Here is a 27,756-nt window from a genome sequence, read left to right on the forward strand (position 1 = left end):
TGTTCTTGGAAAACCAAACACTACTCTTGGAATAAAAAATACTCACATGCTTCAGCCCAGATCCACCCCTTGCTTCCTTCACTTCCATTTTCTTCTTCTTCCGCTGTGTTTTGCTTTCAAGTCCAGAAGGGCAGAAGCGAATGCCTGCTTTGCCTTTTGGCAAATCCTGAAAGCATCAGAGATGTTGTAAGAGGATTCATGGGACAGATAATTCTTGGTTTTTTTCAGGAAAATCAATTACCTCCAGGAGTGTGTTCTGACAGTGCACAAGCAGGGCATCTCTCTGGATAAGGTACACACCTGAGATTAACACAGCTCTTTGCAAAAAGCTCAGCACACTCTTCCCACTGCTGCCAAAGGGAATATTTCTCTGGGCTTCTAGAAAGCATTTAAACAGCAAGCCTTCTGCTTCTGCCTCTCCACCTGAGCTACCACTGTAGCACTATCAGCAAACCCTCTTATCAGCAAACTTAAATAAATAGGTCCCAGAAGGCTGGTGTCAGCTGTGGACTCCACACCTCTTTTCAGGCCCAGGTATTTGGAAAAGTCAGCAGTGGTAGAAAGAGTTCATTCATGCAGAGTGACCAGCCAACTCCCCCCAGCCCATCCTGCAAAAGTGTCCCCCAGCTCCAGCTATCTCAGACAGGTCAGGGGAGTGACCACGCCAAGCACCTCCTCCCAGTGTGAGAAAGCCCCTGCAACCAGAGGAGCCCAGCTCCAGGGCTGGACTGGAGACCCCAGCCTGGATGAGACTGACCCCAGTGGAGCAGGTCTCCCTTGGCCATCAACATCACTGCCTCACCTTCTCCTTCTCCTCCCCTGTCTGATGTTCCTCATCTCCAGTCCAGTTCCCCCACTCTTCCATGGGAGCTTTCCAGTCAGAGTCCAGGTCAAACGCTGAAGGGTCATCTATTAAAGCAAGTGTACAAATGAGTTATGTTCAAATCCACACTACCTCCAGCCTCACACGAGTAGCACAAATGCTGCAAAGAATACCTGTCACCTTTCTGCTTGCCATTGGGTGCACATATATGCATCTGTCTTACATGTACCAAGACATTTACAAATGTATTTTAAAAAATTATTAAAACATACACATTGACTACTAATTCACAATTACTGACTGCACTCTTCATGACAGGAAGAAAATTAAAGAAGGACGGAAAAACACATACAGGAACAAAAGCCCTGCCAGCCTGCACTTCAAGAAAACGAGCTTTACAAAACTAATAGCATGGCAGGTCAAATATTTTCTTTTAATTCCATGGAGAAGGATTCAAGCATATCCAGAAACACTGGCAGACACAGCAAGCTCTTCCACTCACTGCAACACACCATCCTCTGTGCAATTATTTGTATGGAAGGGTAATATTAGCAAAGGATTTGTGCATACATTAATGCTCTCATTGGTGTTTTCTTTCCTATAAAAAATAGAACTAAGTACATTCTGGACTTCATCTTCCTTTTCCATTTTCTTTTTTTGAATGTAAACCAGAAAAACACCATTAAGCATTGTTTTCCAAACTTCTCTAACAACCAACTTTAAACAGGCATGAAGCAGGTAACACCTACTCTGCATCAACATTGACCATGTCGTGGGGGCTACACAAAAATCTTATCAAAATCTTTTAGATTTCTGTATCTTTCAGCATTTGGTACCTTTGAAAATCTGGCTGCAAGCCCTCAGCTGCCTCTCCATAAAGGACTAGCAAGTGATCCTTAGGCAAGAAGGCAAAACAGACCAGTCTAATTCCTTTACACAAACTGAATGAGGTGCAAAAAAGCAGATAAATCAGCATAAGACGTTGAAAGGGTTACTTGGCTATTTTTTAATGATTTGAATGCAACAATCCTAAGTCTTATCCTAAAAGGGAGAAAGACTTCAAAAACACAGCGTATAATAATAACTCTTAGCTGATTATGTGTCTTAAAATAAAAATAAAAAAGATTTAAAAAAATCCCAAACCTGATGGAAAAACTTCTAGTTGAAGCAGGGCCAAAACCAAAGGCATGCTGGGGATGATAAAAGAAAACTGTTTCCAAAAAGTTGCTCTGACCAGTTTGCTGCCAAATGTTATAAACATGATTATAAACATTGCTCAAGTTTCTCAGTTTAAAATCCATACCCTCTACATAGAGAGTCTTTCCTTCTTCAAAAGGAATATGAACAAGTAATTTTGAACACATTCCCCAGTAAAATTCCAGTCTAAAATAGAATTCAGTCTCCTGAGCTGCAAGGCAGCAGCTCTGCAAGTGGATGCTCTCGCGGGTGTGCAAACAAAACAGACTGTAACTTAACACATGGGAAGCCACAACTGTTGTTTTCACGTATTTAACTTCTGATTTCTCAAAAAGTGCATTAATGCACATACTTTTAAGCATGAAAATAGTTTTAATGGCAATCTGCCTGCAATGGGCTTACATTTGTGCTTCACTCTTGTCATGTGTGGTAATGAAGCTTGGCCAGACAGTGGTGACTCTGCCACATCTCAGAATTACTCTTCCCAAACCTTTGTGTCCCAGGATGTTTAAAGTCAACTCAGAGTAAAATTAAAGGCAATATAAGATTCTTTAAAATTTGCTGGATTTGATGGGTAAATCGGATTAAATGTACTTATCCCAAAGCTCTGGCTTAAAATCTCTCCTCTTGTGTAGCATATTTCCCTTCTACAGTGACATGTCTCACAATGCCTTTAAACTTTGAATACTCTCTAGTATTTTTAAATCAGCAACTGATTTTCCTTGGGTCAAAAATTCTCTCACAGTTTAAAACTGATCAGTAATTTCTGTGAACAGGAACACTAAAAGGAACATGCCATGCAGCAGCAAGTCCCCCTGCTCCCCATATGGGCTTAGCACTAATGGGGGTGATATCTCTCCTGGTACAAATATAGACCAATATCTTGATAATTTCTGGTGTTCATTTTTACAAAAGCAAGGCTGTTACATTTTCCAACTAGGTTCTTGCTTGCAACCCACCTCAGTCCCCCAGCAACTCCACCCAGACAAAGCTGTACTCTTCTGCTGGCAGCAATATTTACAGCATGCATTTCAGGGCTGAGGTGGTTTCCATATACCCCTTGCAATGAAGACACTTTTAGATTCTGAAAGGAACTATGTTGAAGGTTTCTTCAGAAATCAGGGACGCTGCCAGCACCTCTGCAGACAAAAAGTCCATCCCAGCACCAACCACCTGAATGCTCTTGTTCTTCAGTCTCTCTCTGTGTAATGCTTAGGAGCAGCCAGTTGCACCCTGGGAGGTGTTGGGGAACAGGCAAACAGGGCCCCACAGTATCAGAGTCTGGTCAAAAAGGAACAGTCAGCAAGTTCTCTGTGCCTGCTGATAGATAGGGTGGAGTACAGTACTCTACAGACTGACCCTTGTTATCTGACCTGGAAAATGAAACTGGAAAGTACTGCAGCAAAACTCACTCTATGTCGTTGAGATAGGGATTCAAAATTTTCTAATCCAGAGTTGTACATTTGGATTCTGATCTTCCAGCATCCCTCTTGTCATGCTCTCCCTCAATATGGGCAGCAGAAACCTAAGGGAGGTTCATCTGGCAGGGCAGTCCCTCAGTAGGCTGCATATTGTCCATGGCATTGAGTCTTTCTGTGGCTGCTGTAGAAAACCCAGCCCTTTGCAAAGGGCAGTTGACTGTGTAATGAGCATAGTTCTAATCCAAATTCTTACACTTGGAGGCCAAGTGTAATCCACTCAGTTCAAATGGATAGATAATTTCCTGTCTAAAGCTTGCATTTCTGTGTTACAGAAGGTGTTACAGAAATGCTGGGTGTACCGATAGCTGGGTGTAGGATTCCCTCATTTGGCACCTTTCATAATTCAGTAGGGGCAAAGTATCAAATAAATCCCAGACTGAAGACTTCTTTTAGTGGAAAGAAGCTATTGATTCTCATGAAACAAAAGAATTAAAATTTATTTTAACTCCAGAACAGAAGGAAGGATGGGAGTCAGGAAACATAGGGTCAAGAGGCATGGGAGCTTTCTTAAGGTTCCGGAGAAAATTTGTGTTGGCAATCAAGAAGGACTCATTGGGAAGATGCCAAGACACAGGTAAAAAGCGACTCTCATGGTCATGAGGCATTACATTTGCAAAGCAGAATGTGAGTTTTCTGAGACTGCCCTGTGCTGTTGCCAAAGGCCAGGTCCACTGCACTTGGAAGCAGATGCATGGGATAAAATTAGTATTCGCTTTCCTTGGAACCAGACACAAGTGCTCCAAAACAGCCCAGCCAACTGCGCCGTGTGGGTTACATGTTTTGTAACAGCAAAACCAGCCACAGCTTATGATGCATTCTGTGAGACAGCAAAGCATAAGTACATAAATGTCACCAAAGGGGCAGTGGCAGATGTGTGGTATAGGTGCACAAAGGTAGGATTGGGAAACATAAGCAAGTAAAGCTTCCAAGGCAGAGGCAGGAGGATCCAGAACAACCCTGCAGAAGAGATGCCTGGCAAAAGCAGAGCACTTTCTGGATTCAAAAATAAAGTGAATTATGCCAGGACCAGAAGAGGTTCAGCCCCCTTTCTTTTCTGTTTGTGGCAGGAATGAAAAGTATGCAAACACTAATGATGAGCAGGGAAAAATGATGATGAAAAACACTTCCCACTTTGGGGCCCCCTTCCCTCGTGGAAGAGTCCTGGCCACCTCAACCTGCTGCTGGGACTGCTGGGACTGCAGCCATCAGTGTTGACCATGTGGCTTCAGGTCCAAGATACTGAATGCCCCCAGACAATGAAGGCTTAGATTGCTAAGGACTGATTGTTTGAACACGTAGAGACAATGACTGATGACAGAATGAGGATTTCAGAACTGATGAGGTTGGAAGGGGCCTCTGGGGATTGTCTAGCCCAACCCCACGGCTCACAAAGGGCTCAGCTGTAGCAGGTTGTTCAGGAATGTAGCCATCAGAGTTTTGAATATTTTCAAGGGTGGAGACTCCGTAACCTCTCTGGGCAAACTGTTCTGTTGTCTGACCACCCTCACCATAAAAACAAAGCTGGTAAGTGGAAGTTCACTTCATACTCATTGCCTCTTCTCCACCCTCTGGGCAGAGCATAGGCAACCACCTCATCAGGTTTTCATACGCATGGATCGCCTCTGCTGGACCCACTCCAGTATGTCCATGACTGTCTTGTACTTGGGAGCTCAGAAATGGGCATAGCACTCCAGATATGACAATAATTAAGAATTAACCACCAGCAGCGTGTATCAGTAATGAATGTCAACACAGCAGTGTGTTGTATGGAAACCAGGCTGATCGATAGTCTTTTTTCACTCCCATATCGCAGTGACTATTCAGTTCTCTAACCACTAGCTCCCTCTCTACCTCTATGGATATATGCTTTCAGTTGTGACAATACTTTAGCCTTTTGACAACGCTCAAGCCTTTTGTGAGTGATGGTGTTATTATTGCTCGTACTTTACAAAAAGATAACCTGATGTGGAGTGGGGAGCTGGCCAAGGCAGCTCTGCCGGCTGGGGCAGGAGCAGGAGTCCAGCATCCAGTTCCTTTGGCTGTACCAGCATAGAACAAAGAGACTCAATACATGTACTACTCTGGATTTGATAAAATGACCCCAACTTGTATTCAGGTTATAAATGGCTTTTTTTTTTTTTTTTTTTTAAGTTTCCAGGCCTGCAAGAGCTAACAGGCTGTGTTTGACTGCCAAAGAGCTCATTTTGCCTGCAGCACCGACCTTAATGCCAACCATTACCTCATCTAAATTCAGGGAATACATGTTCGTGACACTCCCCTCCCCTGCATCAATATCAAGGCTGATGATTCAAAGGAAAGAAAAAATACCAGGACGAAGAAGCAAGCTGTAAGGCAGGCAGAATAATCCTTCCAAATGCTTCTGTTCAGATGTTTGCAGGAGCAACCTGCTGAATTTGCTCCTATCTGTTCTGCTCTCAGATAGACATGGCACTCAAAAAGCAGAGCTCTGCCTGGCTTTGCAACTGCAGATCAAGCCCAGAGTGTGCCAAGTCTGACATGTGCTAGATGCAGTGCAAGGGAACGCTGCTGATGAGCTGCCCACGCTGCCTCCCTCCATCCCGTGCAGGCGAGCCGGGCTCCAAAGTTGGAAAGGGCCAGGCACCCTCTTGGAGCAACGCAGGGATAAAGAAACACAGCACTAAGGGAAGGGAATGCTTGGGTTTGGGATTTTTGTTTTTATTCTTTTTAAAGCAAACAGTGCTATTTATAAAATCACGGCCAAAATGATGCATCTGCTGCAGAGCCTCAGTTACCACAGGGCAGAGAAGCAAGACAACCACAGTCTTTTCTCCTTAATGCATTCCACCACTCTGGCTTCTCCTACAGTTGAGCAATCAGAGCAGCTAGAGTATAAAGGGGTTTGCTCTCTCGTCAGCCATCATGCCTGCAAGAGCAGGAAAAGGCCTCCCAACAACAGGGGTATATATAGATACTTCCCTCAATCCTGGCCAAAAGGTCAAGAGAAAAAGGTCATCTAATACCCACACTGTTCATGCCAAATTATTCCAGCTACTCAGGACCCACACTGGTCTTTGAAGTAGATTTTGAAAGTAAAAAACCCTCATTACCAGTCATAAAAAGACTGAAATCCTGATTGCCACAGTGCACTGGAGGTGGATTCTGCATCTGTGTTCAGGGTATTACCAAGGAAATTTAAAGTTTAGGCAAAGGTACTCTGAGCTCTAGAAGCACCCTGTCTTTCCATGGCTCTGCCCTAGCCCAGACTGCAGTTGCCTGGAAAAGGGCCACTCAGCTCCACCTTCCCACAAGACGATGGGAGGGAGGGAAATGCAATGCTTCAGTTATGAAAACCAAACACAACTTTGAACTCATTTCACAAATTTAGTAATCTGAGTTGACTGCTAAACATGGGGTTTTTTTGAAATGCAGAGCCTATCCTGATGCATCTGGCTCAGGAAGTCCCTGACCCGCTCTCTGCAGGGTGTGGGGAGGGATCACCCTGTGCTTGCCCTGTTCCTGTGCTTATCTACCCACAGCTGATAGCAGTGCAACTGCCAGAGAGAGGACACCGCCACAGAAGCCTGCAGACAGCCTCTCTACGGCTGCTCCTGCTGCCCAGGAGCTCTAATTGCACTCTGCACAGCAGTATGTGTGCACTGAAAAAGATTGTACTTTCTGCGTCCCTTTTTTGTCATCTTCTGAGGAAAAACATAAATAAAATGCATGTTCTCGCTCTTCTCGAGGGTCCCATGTGGACGCCTCCTGCCTGACTAAGCTCACAGCAGCTCTGAGCACCTGCCAAAAACTAGACCAACACTGGATTTCTCCCTTATCTCTACCAGTGAATGAGCCACATGGGAAATGGCTCCTGATTTCTGAGGCTTAGGAAACAGACTAAAAAGAGTATCACCATTAGTACACTTGCCTTTGAACAGAAAAAGAGCAAAGAGACATACCCTGCCCCTGCCACACATCGTCTGTAGGGAGGAAAGTCGAGCTGCTGTGCCAACAGCATCTGGAAGGACTGTCCTCAGATGATTTACTCTTCACGTTATCTGCATATAGCAAAGTGTCCTTTTTAAAAATTAAAACAAAAACAAAACCAAAAAAAAACCCCAAACCTAAAAGATAATCACATAGGTATATTCGCATTATTAAAACCAATTAATCATGCCTCTATCTGCTCACTATGTCACAATGCCTAGATGTTATGTAATTTAAGCCACACATTAATCTATGCTGCTCATCGCAGTGGATTTATTAACAAAGGCTGGACGAGGACACTACATGCATAAGTTATTAAAAACAACTCACTCCAGGAGTGGCTCCACTAGCAATAGTCATAAAATGTTGGGGACCTAAGAAGGAAGCTATAGTTCCTGCAGAACAAAAGGCACATGCAGTGAATCCAGCTCCAACTCCCACCACCTTCAGTGAGAAGGTTTCTGCTCAAGCTAATAGAAATCCATAATTACTAAATTAATTGCTTCATGAAAGAGAGAGATGAGAGAGCTTCTGGGGGAAAAAGAAAAAATTTTTTTGATGATTACTTTCAGCAGCTAAAGTAACCAGTAGGATTCACATACCTCCCTGAATGACTCCCCTTAACCCCTTTCTAAGGCCTGTACATAACAGACCAGTGTTTTCTTCACATCTTCCATAAATCAGGGAGATTTTTTCGCATTTCTGATCTTTCTTTTCTTCCTTTCAGCTGAAGAACTCCCTGGTTTTGTTCAGTATCAGCTTGATTTTTTGCTGCATAGATGCAGATGTTAACAAATATTTCTCCCTGTTGATTACTTGTACATTAGGAACTGCTTCAATCCATTAATGCAGTGTTGGAAAACAGATAATTAAATATAGTATATATTATATTGATTGCCATGTCTGGCTTTAGATGCTAATTTCAGCATTCAGGCTAACACCACACACACTGTTTTGTGCACAGATGTATCTATGCTTGCCTTTAGCAAAGATTCAGGACCAGACTTTGCATTCATGATCCAGTTGAACTTTCAGACAAATGTGAGTTTCTGGTAGGCAGGGAATGTATGACCCAGGAGTGCTCCAAGTCAATCAGTGAGAAGAACCGACAGTTACAGAGAGGCAAAGTGAAAGCCAGAAAAGAGGATCAACTTAATGTAGAACCAGTAGATGTTCCATCCTTCTCAAAGCCACTCATGGAGAGGGTCAACCTGAAAATCCCTCACTGTGCTGGATAGGAAGGTGCTGGATAGGCAGCATCTGACAGAGCTTTTCCAACCTGGGCGTTCGCTCCCTCCCTCAATCTGAAATTCTCTGAATTTTTTGGTCATCACAGCACAATAGAAACCTTCTGTGTGAGTAAACCCAACAGAAAGAATTTGCTGGGGAAGCAATATTTTTTTTTATTTATTCCAAGATGAGATACAAGTTTGGAAAGCACTCAATAAAAGGTTGTGATGTCACTCTCTAAAATATTGGTGTTCTGGATTGCAGATGCAAGCAAGCTCTGCAAGGGAGAGTGACTAATGAATGTGGCTCCAGGGTAGAAGACCCATATGTGATCAATGAGAGCCCTTTTAAGCCAAGCTTCTAAGAAAGTGATAGAAGAATTCAGATAAAAGTCCAAAGAGAGACCACTCACCTAAATCCCTGGACAGATCTGATAACGTCCCAAAGGTCACAGGACAGGATTTTACATCTGCAATATCCCATGTTCCTGCATTTAAAACGCAAACAAACAGTAACCCTAAACCTGATGTCATGTTTACAGCTGGTGGCAGCAGTTTCTATCTCGCTCTCCCAATCTCATTACAGGCCTTCTGTGTTCTCTCCATCCCAAGCCTGCATCCACTGCTGTTGCTGAACAAGAATCAAGCAAGGAGAAAACACCTTTATGGTGTCCAGCTCCATCACCATGCACACCTTTTCAGCCCTTCAACATGCATGTCACACCAGCATGGCCCTTCTCTGGACTTAAATTCCTCACTCATCTGAACTGATGTCCCCTTTATGCACTAGTGGCAGAAGTTGTCATCAAGTATCAGCTGGAATTTGGCCTTTTGAAAGCATTAGAGTAAAAATGGTACTAATGTCCTCCCCCTATTGACCCTATACTTTGCAAGAGAAGGACTCCAGCAGAGAAGACAACTCATGTGAGAGCAACCTAAGAGCATTTTCTGAATCACCGGAATACTGGATTACTGCTACTGAAGGTGAGTCATCATATGGCCTGATATAGCAATCAGTCCAGCCATCACGCTTTGTTAGTCAGAGAATGTAGTCAAAACCATTTGCTTTTTATTTAGGAATACCCTGCCTCTTAGTGCTTTGAAACATGTGGATATATACCCTGCAGTCTAACTCTGACCATGTAAGAACAACCTCGGACAGAAAGGCTTTGGTTGCAAGGGGCCAAACACGAAATACCTGTGGGTAGAAAACAACTTGCACCCTCCAGGTAGACTACAACACAAGAAATTCCTGCCATAAAGACCCCTCTTTTCACACTGCTGGGAAATAAATGACAGCTAGCAGGGTGCAAGGGGGGTGGACAACACTGTGTGTGCAGGATGAATGTCTGATGGAAACAGCAATTTGTGAAGCTTTCCCTTGGCAATGCTTGAATGCCCACACTCACCTACATTGGAGAAAATATCCTCTTCTGACCGGGAGGGCACTGATTCTTCCCGTGTGGCTCCTGAGGCCTTCAGCGTGGCCCCACACTCTGCCTTGGCAAAGAGAGCACCTTTTCCACCACCACTGGTGTCCCCTGTGAGTGGCCACACCGCTCCCTTCTCATCCCAGTCAAAGGCTGGCTCAACCGCTGAGCTACCCAGGGATGTCCTGCTGGGGTCTTCTCGGGAATAAGAATTACATAATTATTTTTAATTACAAGGAAGAGTTTTTACTGAAGAAACAATAGAACAAAGCCTGTTCTAAACCCGTCAGAGGTAATGGCTATTTCCAACTGAAAGTATTTACAGATACGATTACAGTGAAGCAGAGTGCCTGTGATGGGACTCTGAGGCAGCAAATATGAAGGTCATGTGAGAAAAAAGGCACCGCAGAGGCCTTCGATGTCCCTTCCTGAGTGCAAGGGTGGTTCAAGGCCTCTAGAGTCCAGCTGGAGACCCAGAGCAGTGAAGGGAGGGAAAGAGAACAGCTGGACCTCCAAGGAACAAGAAAGCAAACATCTTGGATATTGCTAGTTCAAGGCTGCTAGAGAAATCAGCGCCAGGCATATGGATATTTTAAATAATGACAATTATCTCCAATATATTTTGCTTCAAAGGACTCCTAAAGCACTTTATGACTCCAGCCTTCAGAACAGCGAAGCATTTTCCTGGGTCTCTAGTGGAGAAGGGACCACTGCTGGCAACAACACCACCTTCCCTCACCTTAATGCTGATGCTGCTGCTTCTCTTCTGATAGGGAACAGCAACCCGCACTTAGCAGGGTTAGGCTTTCCTCCTAGAATACATCTCACTGCTCTGTAAATGCCCATACTAACATGATCACTTGGTTCAGCATCCTGGACAACCCAGGCTCCAGGATCCCACCAAGGGCTTCTGGTCCTTCAACTACAACTTGATCTACTGAGCTCCCTTTCCTGGGTCAGCAAAGCACTTAATGCCTGCATGACCTTAGGGTTAAACCATGCATGGTTAACCTTCTGCATGTGCAGCTGGTAACACCCATGCCAACAGGTCAGTTTACATGAAGAAAGAAATATGGAACCATCTACTTTGCTGGAAAGCAAGCAGAGACCTCAGCAGCTTAATCCCTTAGAGACTCATCCAGGTATTTAACTGTTGATAATCCAAGAGTTAAAAATCCAAGCTCTTGATTTAATAATCAAAAAGCAAAAAGTAGTCCTAAAATGTCTGTATATTTCCATATTAAAATTTGCTGTTCATTTTCCTTCAATTTTAGTAGAGCATCTGAGAGCACTTTAAGACAGTCTTATTTCAGACAGTGCACAAACTCACACACATATATCCAGCTACAACTCCCAATTCCAAATTCCTATCTTAGCTGTATAAGCTATATTACTGTAATATATTAAATTTACAGGTTATTTTGATTATTTTATCACAGATAACGAAAACACTTTCAAATGCCTTAATTCCATGACCCGTTTCATATGATGGTTATTACATATAGCATGATTAGTAGAAATGTATGTAGGTATAAGTGCATGGCAGACACCTTGAAATACCCAGAGGAAAAACATGGAGTGAGCAGAAAGTGTTGTTTCATTTTACCTCATTAGGATAAGAGTATATCCCCCTGTCATAGTTCTTTACTCTGGGCAGGCCTGGACTAAAGAACCTGTTTGTAACTGAGCAAATTACATGAGTTTTTATACATCCATTATCAGAAAATTTCTTCTGTCAAGCCAGGCAAAAGTAAGTAACCCACACAACACCAATCCTTTAGTAGATCTCAGATCTAACAGACACCTGCTTTCAGAGTCCTGTGGGTAATGCTATGTGTTTTAATGAGAGCCTGGAGTAAAAGGCAAGCTCCCAAGTAAGAGCTCCCAAGGCTCTTTTCTAAAGTAAATAGCCTCAGTAAGTGCAAAGACTTTGCTGTCAAATGACGAATAGAGCAAACAGAAAGATGCTGGGAAGTGAGAAGGGGTGACAAGCCTGGCCAGATCAGGTGTGTGAACTGAACCTGTACATTTACCTTTTTGTTTCAGCCTTTCCTTCCTTAAGTGTCTCTTTTCACGGCTGCTGATCTTGGTCTGCCAAACTCCTACAACAGAGAGCAAAGTTCATTTTCAGGCTAACAAAGAACTTCCTTTATTGGCTTTACTGCTTAGCCCAAGGTGAATAGCTATCTGATTGTTTCTGATGTTGACTGTAAAAGTGGTTGCAGGTCTCCTGCAACATCTCCCCTGTGTGCAGCCTTTGCTGCCTCTGCAGAAATGTGTTACATAAGAAATCCCCATCACAAACCTGTCTGTCATGTGTCCTGACCCACATAACTGCACATATTCTCCTGTCCTGTGTGTCAGCTGATGTGACACCCCTTTCCCTCAGGGGAGATGTCATAGCAGAGCATCAACCGCCTTGTATATTTGTCAGCAGGGAGAAATTAATGAAAATCTCAACTGTTAAATAAGGTTTCAATTTACTGGGTTTCTCTAGCCCTGAACATACTCTAAGACTTGTTCGGATGTGTGGACAGCCTCTACCACTCAGCTGGTTTCCACACACATTTGTTCACACCAGTGGGGCCACATTCTACCTCTGTCCATGCTCTCCAGGACCCAAGAAGTCAGAGGAGGGACCTGCAGCACAAATGGTTAATGAAGAAAAAACAGAGTCCCTAGATTTGACCAAGACAAATACTTTCTTTTTCTGAAGCATCCACAAATAACACATGAAACAGTTCAGCTGGCTCATCCATTCAGAAAAACTACAGATCCATTTGAAGAAAGCTTCTACTGTGTCCCCTTTTCCTCCAGCAGCCTTGCGGGCCCTCTGACACCAGGCCCTAGGAAGGACTCCGGACCAACAGCAAGCAAGGGCTTCTTTTGCTCTCACCACCACACTAATCACATTATAATCTTTTAAGCCCAGAAAAGCTTAGAATTTGTTGTTTTCAATATTACCCTTGGTGGGGGAAGGCACAGAGGGGCTCATGGGATGCAATGTATTTTCCAATGAAATTCTAGCTGCCTGAGCCTTGCTGGCCTCTGCCAGATTTCCCTGCAGATCTGCTTGCAAACAAAGATCTTGGCTCTGCTCACTGGCATGCTAGAAGTTGGCTATATATTGTCCCAGTGCCTTTACCAGCCTCAGTCACGGCACAACAATACACTGCCTGGGAAGACCACAGCTCCAGCTGCGGATCAGCATAGCAGGGGCCACAGGAGTAGAGGAAGAGCATGAAGACAGGACCTTGCTGCCCCATGGGCCTCTGATCACTTCAGAGATGCTTCTTCACCTGCAGATTTGCCACACTTGTGAAGATGCTCAGGATCTGAGCAGCGTGGCAGGAAAGCACATGGCCCCTGTCCACATAGTAAGAAGCAGGTGATAGAAACAACTCTCAAACTGGCAACTTTCTCCAATAGTGCAGAACACTGGAACAGTTGAGAAGACCTCCCTGTTGACATATTTCATCCTGTGTTACTGTTTGGTAATATACATTAGGTAACAGAATAACCAAATCTTTTTTTACCTTCCTCTTCTTGCGGTTTGTCTTTTTCCACAGAAAGCAGATCTTTTGGCACCTCCTTGTCTGAGCACTGGATTTTCCTCTTCTTCTTGGGCTACAGTATACAGGAGATACACAGCAGAAAGATAAAACAGGTATTTGTTACATTTCATCATGAAGAAAAAGAGAGTCAGGGCAGTAGTTTTGAAAGGGAGACCACCCATGGTACTCAGAGAGAACAAGAGGTTGCTGGAATCCTTAAGTGGGGGCAAAAGTCTTCCTGAGAAGATTTTATTGCAAACTCCAAACCACTAAATGCTAACCACTTTGGGCCTACAAATCTTAATTTATCTGCTAGATTAGAAAGCTCACATTTTTATTCAGGTACCTGCTCTGTAGAAGATTTGCATTCTTCATTTCTAAGTCCTAATTTTCTGCCTATGAAAGAGAAAAGTCTGAAAGTATTTACCCCCTTCAAAAGCAGGAATGCTGAAATCAAGAATCAGGACCCTACCAATGCTTAAAAAAAAAAAAAAAAAAACAAAAAAAAAAACCAAGAACACCAAAACCATGGAACAGCCTATTTTTAATGAAGGTGTCTGTAGTTTACACTAATCTGAAAGGGCATGGGAGTAGCTGAGCCCATTTTCAGTTGAAACAGTAGAGCTAACCTTAAGCCTTCAGTTTTGAATGTTGTAGTTTAAACACAGTGGTTCTTGACTTTTCCAAGATGGGAAACTCCTGCCAGAAACAGTTCCCTGGCCAGGCTCAGGGGCTGCTCCTCATTTAGAATCATAGAATCACTGAAAGGCTTAGGAGAGACCTTAAAGATCATCCAGTTTCCACTGCCCTACCATGGCAGGGACACCTTTCACTAGACCAAATTGCTCAAAGCCCCATCCAGCCTGGCCTTGAACACATCCACAACTTCTCTGGGCAACTTGGAAGTTGGAACTTGGAAGTGTCTTGGCACTGACCCTTTCCCCCACACCAGTATGACTGCTCAATGCCCAAGATAAAACCCTTAAACAGATCCAAGGACACGTATCCTGTCAGAGCTGGAAATGGAATACAGGAGATCCCAGCACACACTTGGGCTTGGATGATGAGACCATCCCACTTATGGTGACAGTGACAATCACTACAGTGTGACTGTGCCAGAAAATTACATGGTCTTATATTCTTAAGTCATCCCTTAAGTGCACCAAAACCAGGAAGAAAAAAATTACCTTAACAAAGGGAACATTCTTAAAACAACTGTCTCTTCAAAGACAACATATAAACTCTAAAACTCTTGCTGGTACCTTGAGGAGCTTTTTCTCTCTGATGTTGACTGATGTGATAACTTGGCCATTTACTGGGACCTAGAAGATGGACAGTAAAAAAATGTATTATGGAATATATACATGCATGTGTTTGTATGTGTAAATATACATGTAAATACAATTACTTCAAAACCTTCCTATAAAACTTATAATACTCTGAAAGACACAGCTAAAAAACCTGCTGTACAAATCTGGGCTAGAATTTCTGGCCTTGTTCTAATTGGAGTAATTTATTCCAAATTAATTAGTGTTAGCTAAGCCTTTATGAATGTAAATCCAGAAACTCCACATAGATTTATTCCAAAGCAGACATATTTGTGGTTTATCCTAAGATTTGTCTAGGATCAAAGTTGTTTTTCAAATAGGGTAAGCCTGTCTTAAAACAACAGCATAGACAGGAGAAGTCTTATTTCAATTCTTGTTTACTGGTTGGGGTGGACCTTATCAAATCTATCTGACCAGCTAAAAGAATGGCTTTCATCCTACCTAGACCCTGTAAAGTAAACAATGAAAGTTTAAGGACTTTTCAAATTATGGTTTGATTAATGTCTCAGCTGCCTCAGAATTCCCTGGCAATGGCCAGCCTCCAGATACAGAGATGGGAGAGTGTAAATCTGCAGCTGACACAGCAAGGGCTCTGCCAAAAAGGGCCACTGTACACTATGCAGAGCCAGCAGCATCCAAGACAAGGCAGAACCTCCTTCCACTTGTGGCTGCTCACCCTTCTCATAAGTCATCTCTGTCCACAAGACACTGTGGCAGTGATTAGTTACCAGCAAATAAAATCCCCTGGGTGACTGCCCATGCCTGTCCCTGTCAAGCCCAGTGGGGCAGCAGTCCTTCAGACTGTTAGCGCTCATCTCTTTGGTATTTTGGGGATTTCAGAGCTATTTTTCACAAGTCTCAGGAAGGTCTAGCTTGAAGTGCAAGTTAAAGACAGCATGACAGGCACCTGCATGCTGGCAAGTGCTTTGTCCCTGGAGGTGCTTGCTTGGAATTCCAGACCAGTTACAAGCCCGTGGTGGACAAGGACCCAGCAGGCTGGTGCTCATCTGATGTACCACAATTATTAGGAGGGAAAGCTCCAGAACTGTGGAGTTTGCACACAGACAATACTGATTCTAGGTCTTCCAGTAAAATATCACAGTAACAGGAGACAAAATCAGTAATTAATTCCACCAGCTTCATATTATAAACTTAAGCCAAAGTGGTCCACATCTCTTCCATCTCCCTTAGCTGTCAATTGCAAACAATATTATTGTTACAATTATATTGTTCTGAACATTCACTAGCAAAATAATTACTTCTGTGTTAAAATCCATTACATTTTGTAATAGCTAGCAAGGCCATTTTGGACTTTCCCACGGGCAGTCATCTCTCTTCTAAGACTCTCAGGTTCATTTACTAGAGGCACTCCATAAACCCCACCACAAAAGAAACCATTTTCCATCTCCTGCTCTGTTCAAGGAAAAAATCCCACTCTATCTGCAGCAGGGAGGGAAGCAGCCTCTCACGTATGATGTGGGACATAAAATACAAAAACAGGAGTATTTGCTGAAAATTTGAACCATGTGGAAATGGAAAAACCTGAGCTTACACTATTCCTTGTTTCTCAGCATATGCTTCTGTCCACTTTAATGTGTGAAATTACAAATAAGATCATGTCTTAGTGAAGAACATGCAAAATGGAATATGGGGGGAGGTGACTTTCCACTAAATGACAGAGGACTTCAGGAAAGCTGAATTTTATGTGATGAATACAAGAAGGGATTACTGGGGGAAGCCACACAACATGTAAGTGCAATATTCCTTCCTAGTCTCATCAAACCCTGATGATTTCCCAGTTCTCATAATGAAATCTAAAGGCTTTGTAAATGGACCTCCCAAACGAAGGCGCTTTGAGCAAGACTGCCACCGTGGGCACAGAAACAGCAGTGGCAACTTAGGAGGCAAGGAGGATGCTCTCCTGCCTTCTTTCAGACACACACAGAGGATAAGAGACATCCCACCTCCTGTTAGCCTCTCTTTACGTCAAGATGCTTCTGCAAGTATAAGAGACTACAGGCAAAGACAAGGAGATGTCAAGATTAAGGACATGCAACTGCCTTCCTGCCCTAGGCTGCCCTAACAGAGCACAGCCCAAGGCTGTACAGAGCCCTGACGTAGGCAATGAGAACTCCAGAGGGAAAATGTTGAGTGCAACAGAGGATTAAGGAAGATGGAAACTATATTGACTCTGACAGACTTGTCTCAGCTGGGGCAGGATCACGTTCCTAGATCTTCTCTCCATATAAATGACAGCAAGCAAGAAGCTGGAAAAATTGCAGCACTCTGTTTTAGCTCTTTGCCAACCTGACTGTTTTTATACGGGTAAAACCTGTATGCTTTTACCAGACAAGCACAACATTTACTACTTAAATGTTATTTCATCTGCTAGACAAACATCCCTCTCTCTCTCCATTACTGACTAAGAGGTTAAAAATATACTGTTGACAGTCATTTACTATATTCCAGGGGTCTTCATGGTGACTGACTGGCTGCTCAGCCTTAAGTACCCACCTGGGACTCCTGAACCTTGTTGCATTCTTCCTAATGATCACCTTAGTGCAAAACAATATCACACTTGACCACTGACTGATGCTCTCACCAAACAGCCCACTGCGGTGATGCTCTTCTTTAAAACCTGAAATATTTGTTGCTTCTTCACCGTCCTTCAGTATAGCAGCATATATAATATATATGATAGCAGTAATTCCCTTCCTTTCATCACCAAGAATTTTTACTGAGTTCTACTTCCTTTCAGTGGAAAGGTATTATGTTAGCCTGACCTTTTGTATCAAATCCTGCCTTTATCCAACCCCTTTTCAGGCAGTAAGCTGGCTGTGTGGCTGAGGAACCCCACCCTACCCTATTCTTCCCTTTGGAAGCCCTCAGGGTAAGGGATTAGTCATGCCTCTTTATCATGCCGTTTGGCCATTCTGAAAAGGAAAAAGGAATTTTCATTATTTTATTGCATTTAACCTAATGGAATCATTAAAGAGATATGAATATTGTCAGGGTAAATTTTTTCTCAATGAAAAACGTAGTTTTGTACAGGGAAAACACATCTAAACCCACCACATAAAGTGACTTTATAAAGTCATCAATGCAATTCCAAATACATTAAATATATGCAGAGAAGCAGAATCGGGACTTTTAGTGGAATAAGACTTAGCATATTAATTTCTACTCACATTCTGTGGAACAATAGGAAGATTATTTTTAGTTCATGGCCATTTGCTTCGTGACCCAGTGGAACAGGATTTCCCCCACACCCCCTGCCTTTTTTCCCTTTTTATGTAACCTAAGTTTATATTTCTGATGATTGCTCTGAAACTAGCAATTTCTGATTGATTCTTTTGAGCTAGTGTTTAATTTATTTTATGCTGTTAATATAGTTCTACATAAAGCCTCAAAGAAAGGAGGCAAAGTGACAGGTCTTCAAATGTTACAAAATACTGAGTTTAATCATTAGTATATAAACCGTGTATTTGAAGCCATAAAGCTGTACCCCTAGAGACTTACCTTTATGCATTTCAATAATTTTGTGAGACTAGTCAGTTTTGTAAAACCCAACACCTTTGTAAGTGTCTATCAGATCAGGCAGCCTGCTTTCACATCTCAGTGCCACCAACTGGTTACAGGATTAATTAAAAATTGTGTGAATATCAGCTTCACGTTCGCTAACTGCCCTTTGTCCCTCTTGGGGAAGGTGCTTAAAATTGCCTTCCTTAGGAAGGCATGGAAAGGTTTGCCCAGTAGAGGGATACTAGGACAAAATAAACTCAGCCTATGAAACCCAAGGGGAGCTATTATATGCTTCACACACTGGAAATCAGGGAATTCATTTAAGAACATGAATAAAATTCAGAAAATTGTTTTCAGCTACCACTTTCAGAAAACTCAAATTAAGTGGGTTGGACACTGGAAATGAAAGGAAGCAAGACTACCCCATTCTGGCAGGGGGTCTGTGAACACAAAACCATTTCCAGATTTAAGAAATACTTCAATTAAATTGTTTCTTAGTGTTCATTTCCAGTGCAAAAACCATTTTATTTTTTTCACTTTATATTACAACACAAAATAAATGTGGTGGATTTAGGCTAAAAGGCAATACTGGTATGACAAAAGTAACACCAAAATGCACCAAATTAAAAAAATAAGGGAAGGGGGAGGAGAAAAGAACAAAAGGAAAGGAATTTCTAACCAGGGCACTACATAACCTTCCTTAAATACGCTGTGTTATACTGAACAAGGTATCACTACACTCTCAGATTTCTCAGTAGATGTTCAACAAGAACTTCATCACCCTCATCACCCTCTGGAAGATCTGGTCTTTACTCCCTACTCTCCACGCTATGAGTTGGATATTTGCAGCACTACTTGCACTCCCGTTTGCTCTCTGCAGATGAGTTCTTGTCTCCTGTGCACAGAGTGGGGGCTCAGCCACAGGGTGAGCAAACCCAAGTGCTGCTGTGGCCAGACAGCAGCTCCTATTGCTCCATCCGCAGACAATGAGCAACCCGCATGACAAATGTGTTGGGAAATGAAGCAGCACTGGCTCTCATTAATTCTGATCCAGATTTTCATAAATGGAAGCAGACATCCTGGCCAGTCTGGCTTTGCCACATGATCTTGTGCTGATGATGGACTTCACTCTGGGAGTCTTATTCCCTGTATCAGTGGGAACCAGGTGAATGGGAAAGGACGACACTGCATTTGTCAGAGGAGAAAGGATGGGGTTTAGGCAGAGGCAAAGGCCACCAGAGAGACAGGAAAGTATCAGCTTCAAAGAAAATTACTCATTCAATCCTAACAACTAGAGAAAGGGTAACACAATGCCAATTTCTGCTAAGGTGACAATGAGAAGCCAAAAATTCCCCATATTTGGTTCATTAGCAAAGGAAACTGAGGGCTCTTTATGAATGGCAGAAGAACGTAAAGGAGCTTCTTTGTGGCATGGCTTTTCACAACACTGCACAGATATACCTGCAAAGGGGAGGGAAAAGAGAGCAGGATCTTGGTTTGTGATAAATACTGTAATTACTATTAGTAATAATATTAATAATAAGCTTATTATTAATAGCTATTATTTGTACGTGTTAATGGAATGTTTTCCCTGAAAAAATCACGTCAGACAAATGTGTTCTGAGTAGGAAAGAAGAGTCTGTTGGAAGGTAAAATTACATGGGAAACATACACAATGAATAGACAGAATTATATGAGAAATACACACCAGGAATACCTGAAATTTCCCCCTTCGCTTAAGGCCTCTCACTTAGAAAAGAAAGGGGTAGGACTCCTATCAAATGGATGCTCCAAGAACCACACAGAAAAGGATCAGTGCAGAAAACCTGTTCCTCTGCACATACTCCCAGGGATGAAGCTGCCCATAGGAACCCCTTGAGCACAAACACAGGTTGATGACAAGAAGTGAGGACCAGAACTGCAGCTGTAGCCATTCATATCCATAAGTAATTTCAAGAGAAAACTTAGGGAAGCAGCCCTAGGATGATGCTGCCTACATTACGTATCCTCCTGCTGGCCAGCCTTCCCAGGACACACAAGAAGCCATACACAGCAGCCATAAACACATGGAGCTGACGGGTACCTGCCTCTGTTCAGCTGCTCTTATCATCTGGGGAAAGAAAGAAACCTGTGTGAGTGGATTAAAACCACTGTTGAGAAGAGAAATGAAGAAATCAATTTCTTGGGATCTGCTATTCTGATTAATTAAAGCACCATCCCAACAAGGGATAAAGGCTCCATTTTAAGGAGGCAATTACCAAACTCCAACACTTTTCAGGATACTTTCAAAATTAATTCTCATCCAAGACAGCTGTATAAAAATAACTGTGCAACTGTGTTGCTTTGGCATGAAGAATACTGTGTAACCTGAAGAGGTAAAAGATCTGTCTGCAAAACCTCTGGAGCTGAGGGGATGGATCTTTAGGTCTGGTACAGTTAAGCAATCTCTGCAAGAAGCATCTCCACTTCATAAAGACACTTCTGAAAAGCAGAAAACTTTTTTCTTTAATGTATCAGATAATAAATATTTTTAGAAGTTGTCTACATTTTTTAGAAGTCACTACATTTGTAAAAAAAAGTTCTTATTTAGAACTGACCAATTTGCAGAACAACCCAAAAACTTTGAATAAACACAAACCCCAACACTCAACAGCAATCCCATCCAGATCAGTTGGCTTCCAGCAAGAATTGCTAGAAATTTCCTGAAAGAAATGAGGGAAAAGGCTATCCTGAAAAAGACTAAACGTCCTCCAGCATAATTTCTAGAAGGTTTTGCATGTATGTGTGTGTGTCAACAGCCAGAATGTAACTTGTTATGTGTGATGCATAATGAGATCACATTAAAAATGTTCTTGTATGATCGTGTGAAGACCATGCATCCATTTGAACAAAGTGGTGGATGAGAGACTGGACATGAGCTGGCAACATGTGCTTGGCAGCCCAGAAAGCCAACTGTGTCCTGGCTGCATCCAAAGTAGTGTGGGCAGCAGGTTGAGGGACAGGATGCTGCCCCTCTACTCCGCTCTGGTGAGACCCCACCTCAAGTACTGCATCCAGCCCTGGGGTCCCCAGCACAGGAAGGACATTGACCTGCTGGAGCAAGCCCAGAGGAGGCCACCAAGTTGATGAGGGATGGAGCACTTCTGCTATGAGGAAAGGCTGAGGGAATTGGGATTGTTCAGCCTGGAAAAGAGAAGGCTTCAGGGTGACTCTCCTGCTTCCAGCCGGGACAGGGCTAATTTTTTGCAGTACCAGGAGGTGGCATGGCCAGGACAAGAAGATTATTTTACACCACCTCACCATCATTGCTGGGACAGGGGAAAGGGACTCTCTTCTAGGGAGAATGGGTTCCTTCTGGTCAAGTAAGGGTGGCAGAGGGAGCCATCCAATACTGTCTATTGTCAGGGTTTTTTCTTTGTCTTTTCTTGTACCCTGTCATTAGTATCCTTGCTATTACTGTTAGTTTTCTTATCTCATTGCTGTTTCTAGTAAATTGTTCTTATCTCAACCTGTGATCTCTGCCTTTTGCTGGCTCCAATTCTCCTCTCCATCCTGCCACTGCAGGGAAAGAGAGGGGGAGGGGGAAAGCAGGGGAGCAAGAGAGACCAACAGGTGGTTTGGTGAGTCTTGGTGGGGACACTGAATTGGGGAGTATGATTCCTTAACCACAACAGTGACCTAACTGAGGCCTCCCAGTACCTGAAGGGAACTTACAGGAAAGATGGGGCAAGAGCATGTAGTGAAAGGACAAGGGGGAATGGGTTCAAACTGAAGGAGGGTTTAGATTAGATATTAGGAAAAAATTATTTACTGTAAGCGTGGTGAGGCACTGGCACAAGTTGCCCAGAGAAGCTGTGGCTTCTCCATCGCTGGAAGTGTTCAAGGCTGGGTTGGATGGGGCTCTGAGCAACCTGGTCTAGAGGCAGGTGTCCCTGCCCATGGCAGGGGTTTGGAACTAGATGATCTTCAAGACCCCCTTCCAAAACAGACCACTCAATGATCCTGTGAGAGTTTGTTCAATAGACTTATCTCACATGGGCTGTGGAAGCCACTTAGTCTGGGTCTAACAGTGCACAGCCTGCTCTGGGACTAGTCATCCCTCCAGGCTCTTACTCTGCCATACTTGAAGTTAGCAGGTAATGAGATGAAAGGCATGAATGCTGCCTGCCAGCAGCACTGGCACTGGGAGACACCAACACAGTCATGATCTGTTGTATTTTAGTGACTTGGACCTGGGAGGGATTTAGATGGAGGTGGCTGGGCAGACTGGGCTGTGGCTCGGAGCTGTACAGGAGAGGAACCCTGCAGAAAGTTGAAGGCACCTTCAGCTCCTGGGAAGGTGCTGGCTGCCTAATGGGGAGTAGGGGCACACAGAGGGAAGAAGATCAGTCCTACATCAGACAACTGCAGCTGTGTAAGAGCAGATTCCGTGGGAAGGCAGTCTCACAGCCCACCCATGGGGAAGTGACAGGGAATCATTGGCAAACTTGCATCCCAAATTGAAAAAATAATTAACCACCTAGCTGCTTTTAATTAAGATCTTGACTTATTCACCACTCCAGGATATGCAGATGTTTGGCTGCTGGGATGTATCAACACACCTGAGCACTGGAGGCAATTGTCTCTTGGCTTCATACCTCAGCAGGCAGCAGAGAGGGGCTCCCGTCCTGTAAGACATGCATACCCCAGCTTATGGTATTGGCCATGTCTATGGATGGGAGACTTTCTTATCAATAATACCTCTGATACTGCCTTGGTGGAGATTTTCATATGCAAATTTCAGCATATCAAAGGTGTTTTGCTGTTCTGGCATCGTTGCATCAGCTAAGTGCCAAAGCAGCATGCAGCGTTTTACACTTATGTAAGGAGATAAAGTTTTTGCCTCAAGGATATGATGTTCCAAAGACAGAGATAACATGATGGGAAATGACAAGAAGCAGTGGAGAAGGGGGGGTGGGGAAAAGAAAACAAAAGAGACAAATAGAGAAGAGAAAGGGCAGGGTACTGTCGTGGGAGGACAAGCCTCTGTTTTTCATTTCAGCATGTATGATGTTTTCCCTGGATTATCTCTCTCTAGGATCTTTGAAGTTATTTTTCTTGATCATCCTCTTCTCATCCTTCACCTCCTCAGGACCACGTTTTCTGTATTCTGCACAACAGTCAGTGAGTCTCATACAGAGGATGATGCTACTCTGTGCAAATTCAACTGTTAGAATCTGGCCCCTCAAGAGTAAGAATCGCTCAGTGCAGGAAAAGATGAGATTAATGGCAGAAACTGCAGATGACTGTAAACAAATTCATCCCTTCAGTTTATTCCTCCTCTTCTTTCGTTTCTGTTACTCAGGCCTGTGAGATGCAGCACCTCTGATTAGAAGATATCTATCTAAATCAATGTCTTCAGCTTGAACTAATAACCCTGTCATCACCACAGCACCTGGCCTGTCTCTGACACCTTTCTGTTCATGAGAGACAAACATGCTTATTTTATAGCACACTTAAAAAAAATTCCTGAAAATTCATTTTGTTTGCCTTTCTCAGAAACGAGACCAGGTGGGTGTCCCCCCTTTCTGCCCTGCACTGCCTGCAATAATTGGTGGCTCTGGAAAATTTTAATTTGTTCTGCAGCCAAATCAAGTTATCTAGTATTGATAATTAGAAAGTTTTAATAAAATTGTTGCTGAAATTCCTCTTCACACCTTGACATGGGCAGTTATGTCTGGGTTGCTTTTTGATTTAATTGTTCTTTACTAATTCAGGGATACCTGTGTTGTCAGGCCAATATTCTGCCCTCAGTGATGAAAGAAAAAAAATGCTCTAAAATGAAATAGTCTATTAAAATATAGTCAACTAAAAGTTACAACTCCCAGAACAAAATAATAAAACCCTGAAAACTAGTGTTTTTTTTGAAAGCCTGACATATTTCTGTTCATGAGGAACAAAACCACTTATTTTATAGCACAGTTAAAAAAAAAATCCCTGCAAATTCATTTTGTTTGTCTTTATCAGAAATGAGACCTAGGAGGTAATAGTAACAGATTAAAATGCTCAGAAAAGCTTGATGTATTATTTTTAAATACATATGTATGTTTGGTATGTTCCCCTGAGAGCTGCACTTTACATATTACAGTGCCTCAATGAAATTGTTTTCTGTAATTTACAGCAAGATTTTCTGCCACAGACAGCTTACAGCATGTCAGAGTGACACAGTCATGACAATGTCATACGGAAACTTCAGCACTGTGCATCGAATCAAGCTCACAGCCTGTATTCAACAGGGTGGCATGGTCATCAGCTCAGAGCCACTACCACGTATCAGTGCAATAACAACAAGGCTTTGATTTGGAGTATATTATTAGCCCATTGTATTAACACCACAGTGCCAATACTATTCTTGCATACTCCTTCTTTATACGATGGACATTAACTGGAGCTTTTTTAATTCCCTTCAAAAAGGATGAATCCCATCTGTTGTTATGCTCTTAGACAAAGCGGCGGATGAAAGGCCAGCGCCAGAAATCCCCAGCCAGGTGCTCGGGCAACCTGTCATCTGGATGGCAGCACGGGGCTCAGCGGGGAATGCTCAGCCCCTCACCGCTATATCACACAGAGAGTTCGGGAGGGTGCCGATGTAGGCGGGATTGGATGAGATGGGATGAGATGGGAGGGCTGCAGCCCCGTGGGGCCGGGAGCAGAGGGTGCAGACCGGGCTGTCTGCAGGGCTGTTCTCTGCACGGTGAAAAGGTGCTGGGGAGGAAAGAGGGAAGGATGATCGTCCCGTCCCGGGAGAGCCGGCCAGGCGCGACCCCCCCCACTAACCTTACCTGCGCCGTGCGCCTTTGTTCCTCCGGCTGCCGCGACGGCAGCGCCCCGGCCGCCCGGCCGCCGGCCCCCGCGAGGGCATCCTCCCCCTCCTCCTCCTCCTCCTCCTCCTCCTCCTCTTCCTCCTCCTCTTGCTCCTGCGCCTCCCCGGCGGCGCGGCGGCGGGGGGGTCCCGGCGCGGCCCGGCGGCCCCGCAGCCCCCGCAGGACCAGGACCATCAGCGCGGCCGCGGCGGCCGCCAGGACCAGCGCCGGCCAGAGCAGCGCCAGCAGCCGCCCCGGCAGCTCCCCCGCGCCCAGCGCCAGCCGCGCCGCCGGCCCCAGCATGGCCGCGCCGCGCCCCGCACCGGGATGCCCCGCTCCGCTCCGCTCCGCTCCGCTCGGCTCCGCTCGGCTCCGCTCCCAAAGTTGGTGCCGGAGCCGCGCTCTCCGCCGCCCGGAGCGGCACCAGTGCGGCTGCGGAGCCGCGCGGGCGGGGGGGACCGGCCGGCCGGGGCGGGGGATGCGGGGGGAGCCGGGGGGCGCGGACACGTCGGTGCTTACGGGAGCCTCGTCGCCACGGGCTCGGCCGGGAGGGCGGGTGCGCGGTGCGGGAGGGCGGGAATGGGACTCCCCGGGCGCGTGTGAGGCTGGTCTGGGGGCAGGAAGGGGTTAATGCATCGAATAGATCTTCCCTATGGAAGTGGTACATGATGAAAGGAGAACGCGATGTGGTTCGAAGCAGCAGAGCTGCGGGCATCGGCAATGGTTTGAGAGCAGATGTTTGACCGAGGATCGGCGTATGCAGGGATGCTCGCAAGTGATGCTTTTCTGCGAATTTCCCCCAGTCTAGACAGAAGAGTTTTTAGAGATGTACTTGAGTTGTCAGGCACCGTGACAAACAAGTCGTTATCGAGCACCATCGCTGTGATGATGACAAGCTCTGCCATGTAACGCAGCGCGTGATGCGCTCTCATCTCGGGCTGATCCTCAGGGAAATAGCAGTTTACCGCCGCCAGCAGAACGCTGAGCAGAGCGCCTGGAGCCACATCTTTGCTGCGCCCGGATAGGAAATTTCTCCACCCACCTGATGAATAAGTGCAGGTGGTGCTCTCAGAAAGTCTTTTTTTCAAAGTCACTGGGCTTCAGTGGCAAGTTGAGTTTTATCTTGGTCGATCTAGGGGGCCAACCTCCAAGCAATAAATAAGCAGTGAATAGCAGTGAACTGGAGTGAGCCCCTCATTCAGAAGTGTGTCTCAGTATGTTTGTGACTCACACCTGTCACAAGCTCAGTGGCATTCACTAGGGGCTATTACTACAAAATAAGATAGTAAATAAAGCTTATTTAACTAGAACAGCATAAAAAGTTATGTTTGTAGTAAACCCAGCACAGAAAAGGGGCTGGTAGGGGAATGGCTTTCATCTGTCAAGGCTTTATTTCACCCAGCAGGGACTGCTCTCTCCTGAGCATGGATCCAAGTGCTGGAGCTCAAGCTCAAACACACGCCCATGGAAAAGATAGCAAAGCAGAAGGCTCATTATCCACCCTTCCATTGGATTACCAACTCTTCAGGGATGAAAGATTTATTATTCCCATGTCCTGGGCCTAATTCCAATACATCCTAAACAAGTCTTGGTCTTGAAAGCATCGTAACGTGTTAAAGCGCTCTAGAAATTTCCAGACAAAATACAGGAGAATTGTCAATGAAATGATGTGCTGAATGACTTTATGGGGAGAAGAAGGTTTTGGGAGGGAGAGAGAAACAATACACAGAAGAGATCTGTGGGGATACAGTGGTACTTCAAACACTGTTGTTGGGGTGGGAAGCTTCTATTTAAACATAGATCCCACAAGTTATCATTTTCTGTGTCTCCTACTGCCTATCTTCTAAAATTCATCACCGACTAATCTTGTGGTCTGAAACCTCAGGAATTTGAGTGGTTTTGTACCTAAGCCCTGATACTGATTTCTTATGAGAATATATCCATCTGGAACCCTGAGCTGGTAACTGCAAATGTCAGAGACAAGGGGACTTCTCCTGAAGTTAAAAGTGGCAGTTATCTGATTAGTTTAGATACCTGTCTTTTATTTTTTCCCCTGTCTTTATTTCTCTGTTCATAAAAGGAAGGTAAGTATCTTCAGGTCTGAGCGGTTAAAAAGTGTACAATCTATGCCTCAGATCATAAATAAATCCACTACTTTCAACTCATCTAAATTAAGTTGCTGTTCTTTTCCTGGGGAAACATAAGCTGAAAGACATTTCAGGAGTCAGCATTGCTTAATTGACTATGAGATTACTGCTTTGCAACATTCCTTTCTATTTCTTTTTTTCTTCAATAAAGGCAATTAGTGTGGCTGGCCTCTAATGGCATTTATTTTCAAAGATAAGCATCATCATATTAGACTTTTTTTCCTAGTATTATTACAG

The 27,756-nt window shown here is 44.1% G+C and overlaps 1 protein-coding gene across 1 annotated transcript in view; it reads right to left on the reverse strand.

Moving 5' to 3' along the window:
- The window catches only part of LOC127481320 (protein LYRIC-like), a 29,810-nt gene extending 4,135 nt beyond the window's left edge, over positions 1-25,675 (reverse strand). Inside the window, exons 1-9 of the mRNA XM_051810486.1 lie at positions 25,352-25,675; positions 14,943-15,002; positions 13,663-13,753; positions 12,160-12,228; positions 10,106-10,321; positions 9,110-9,184; positions 7,440-7,538; positions 803-909; positions 47-166 (exon numbers count right to left, since the gene is read on the reverse strand). Coding sequence (XP_051666446.1) covers positions 47-166; positions 803-909; positions 7,440-7,538; positions 9,110-9,184; positions 10,106-10,321; positions 12,160-12,228; positions 13,663-13,753; positions 14,943-15,002; positions 25,352-25,675 — 1,161 coding nt within the window. The remainder of the gene's footprint in view (positions 1-46; positions 167-802; positions 910-7,439; positions 7,539-9,109; positions 9,185-10,105; positions 10,322-12,159; positions 12,229-13,662; positions 13,754-14,942; positions 15,003-25,351) is intronic.
- Positions 25,676-27,756: the final 2,081 nt, after the last annotated feature.

Source organism: Manacus candei, unplaced genomic scaffold, assembly GCF_025592945.1.
Source record: "Manacus candei isolate 608988 ecotype Guabito, Panama unplaced genomic scaffold, ASM2559294v1 h1tg000007l, whole genome shotgun sequence".
Lineage (NCBI taxonomy): Eukaryota > Metazoa > Chordata > Aves > Passeriformes > Pipridae > Manacus > Manacus candei.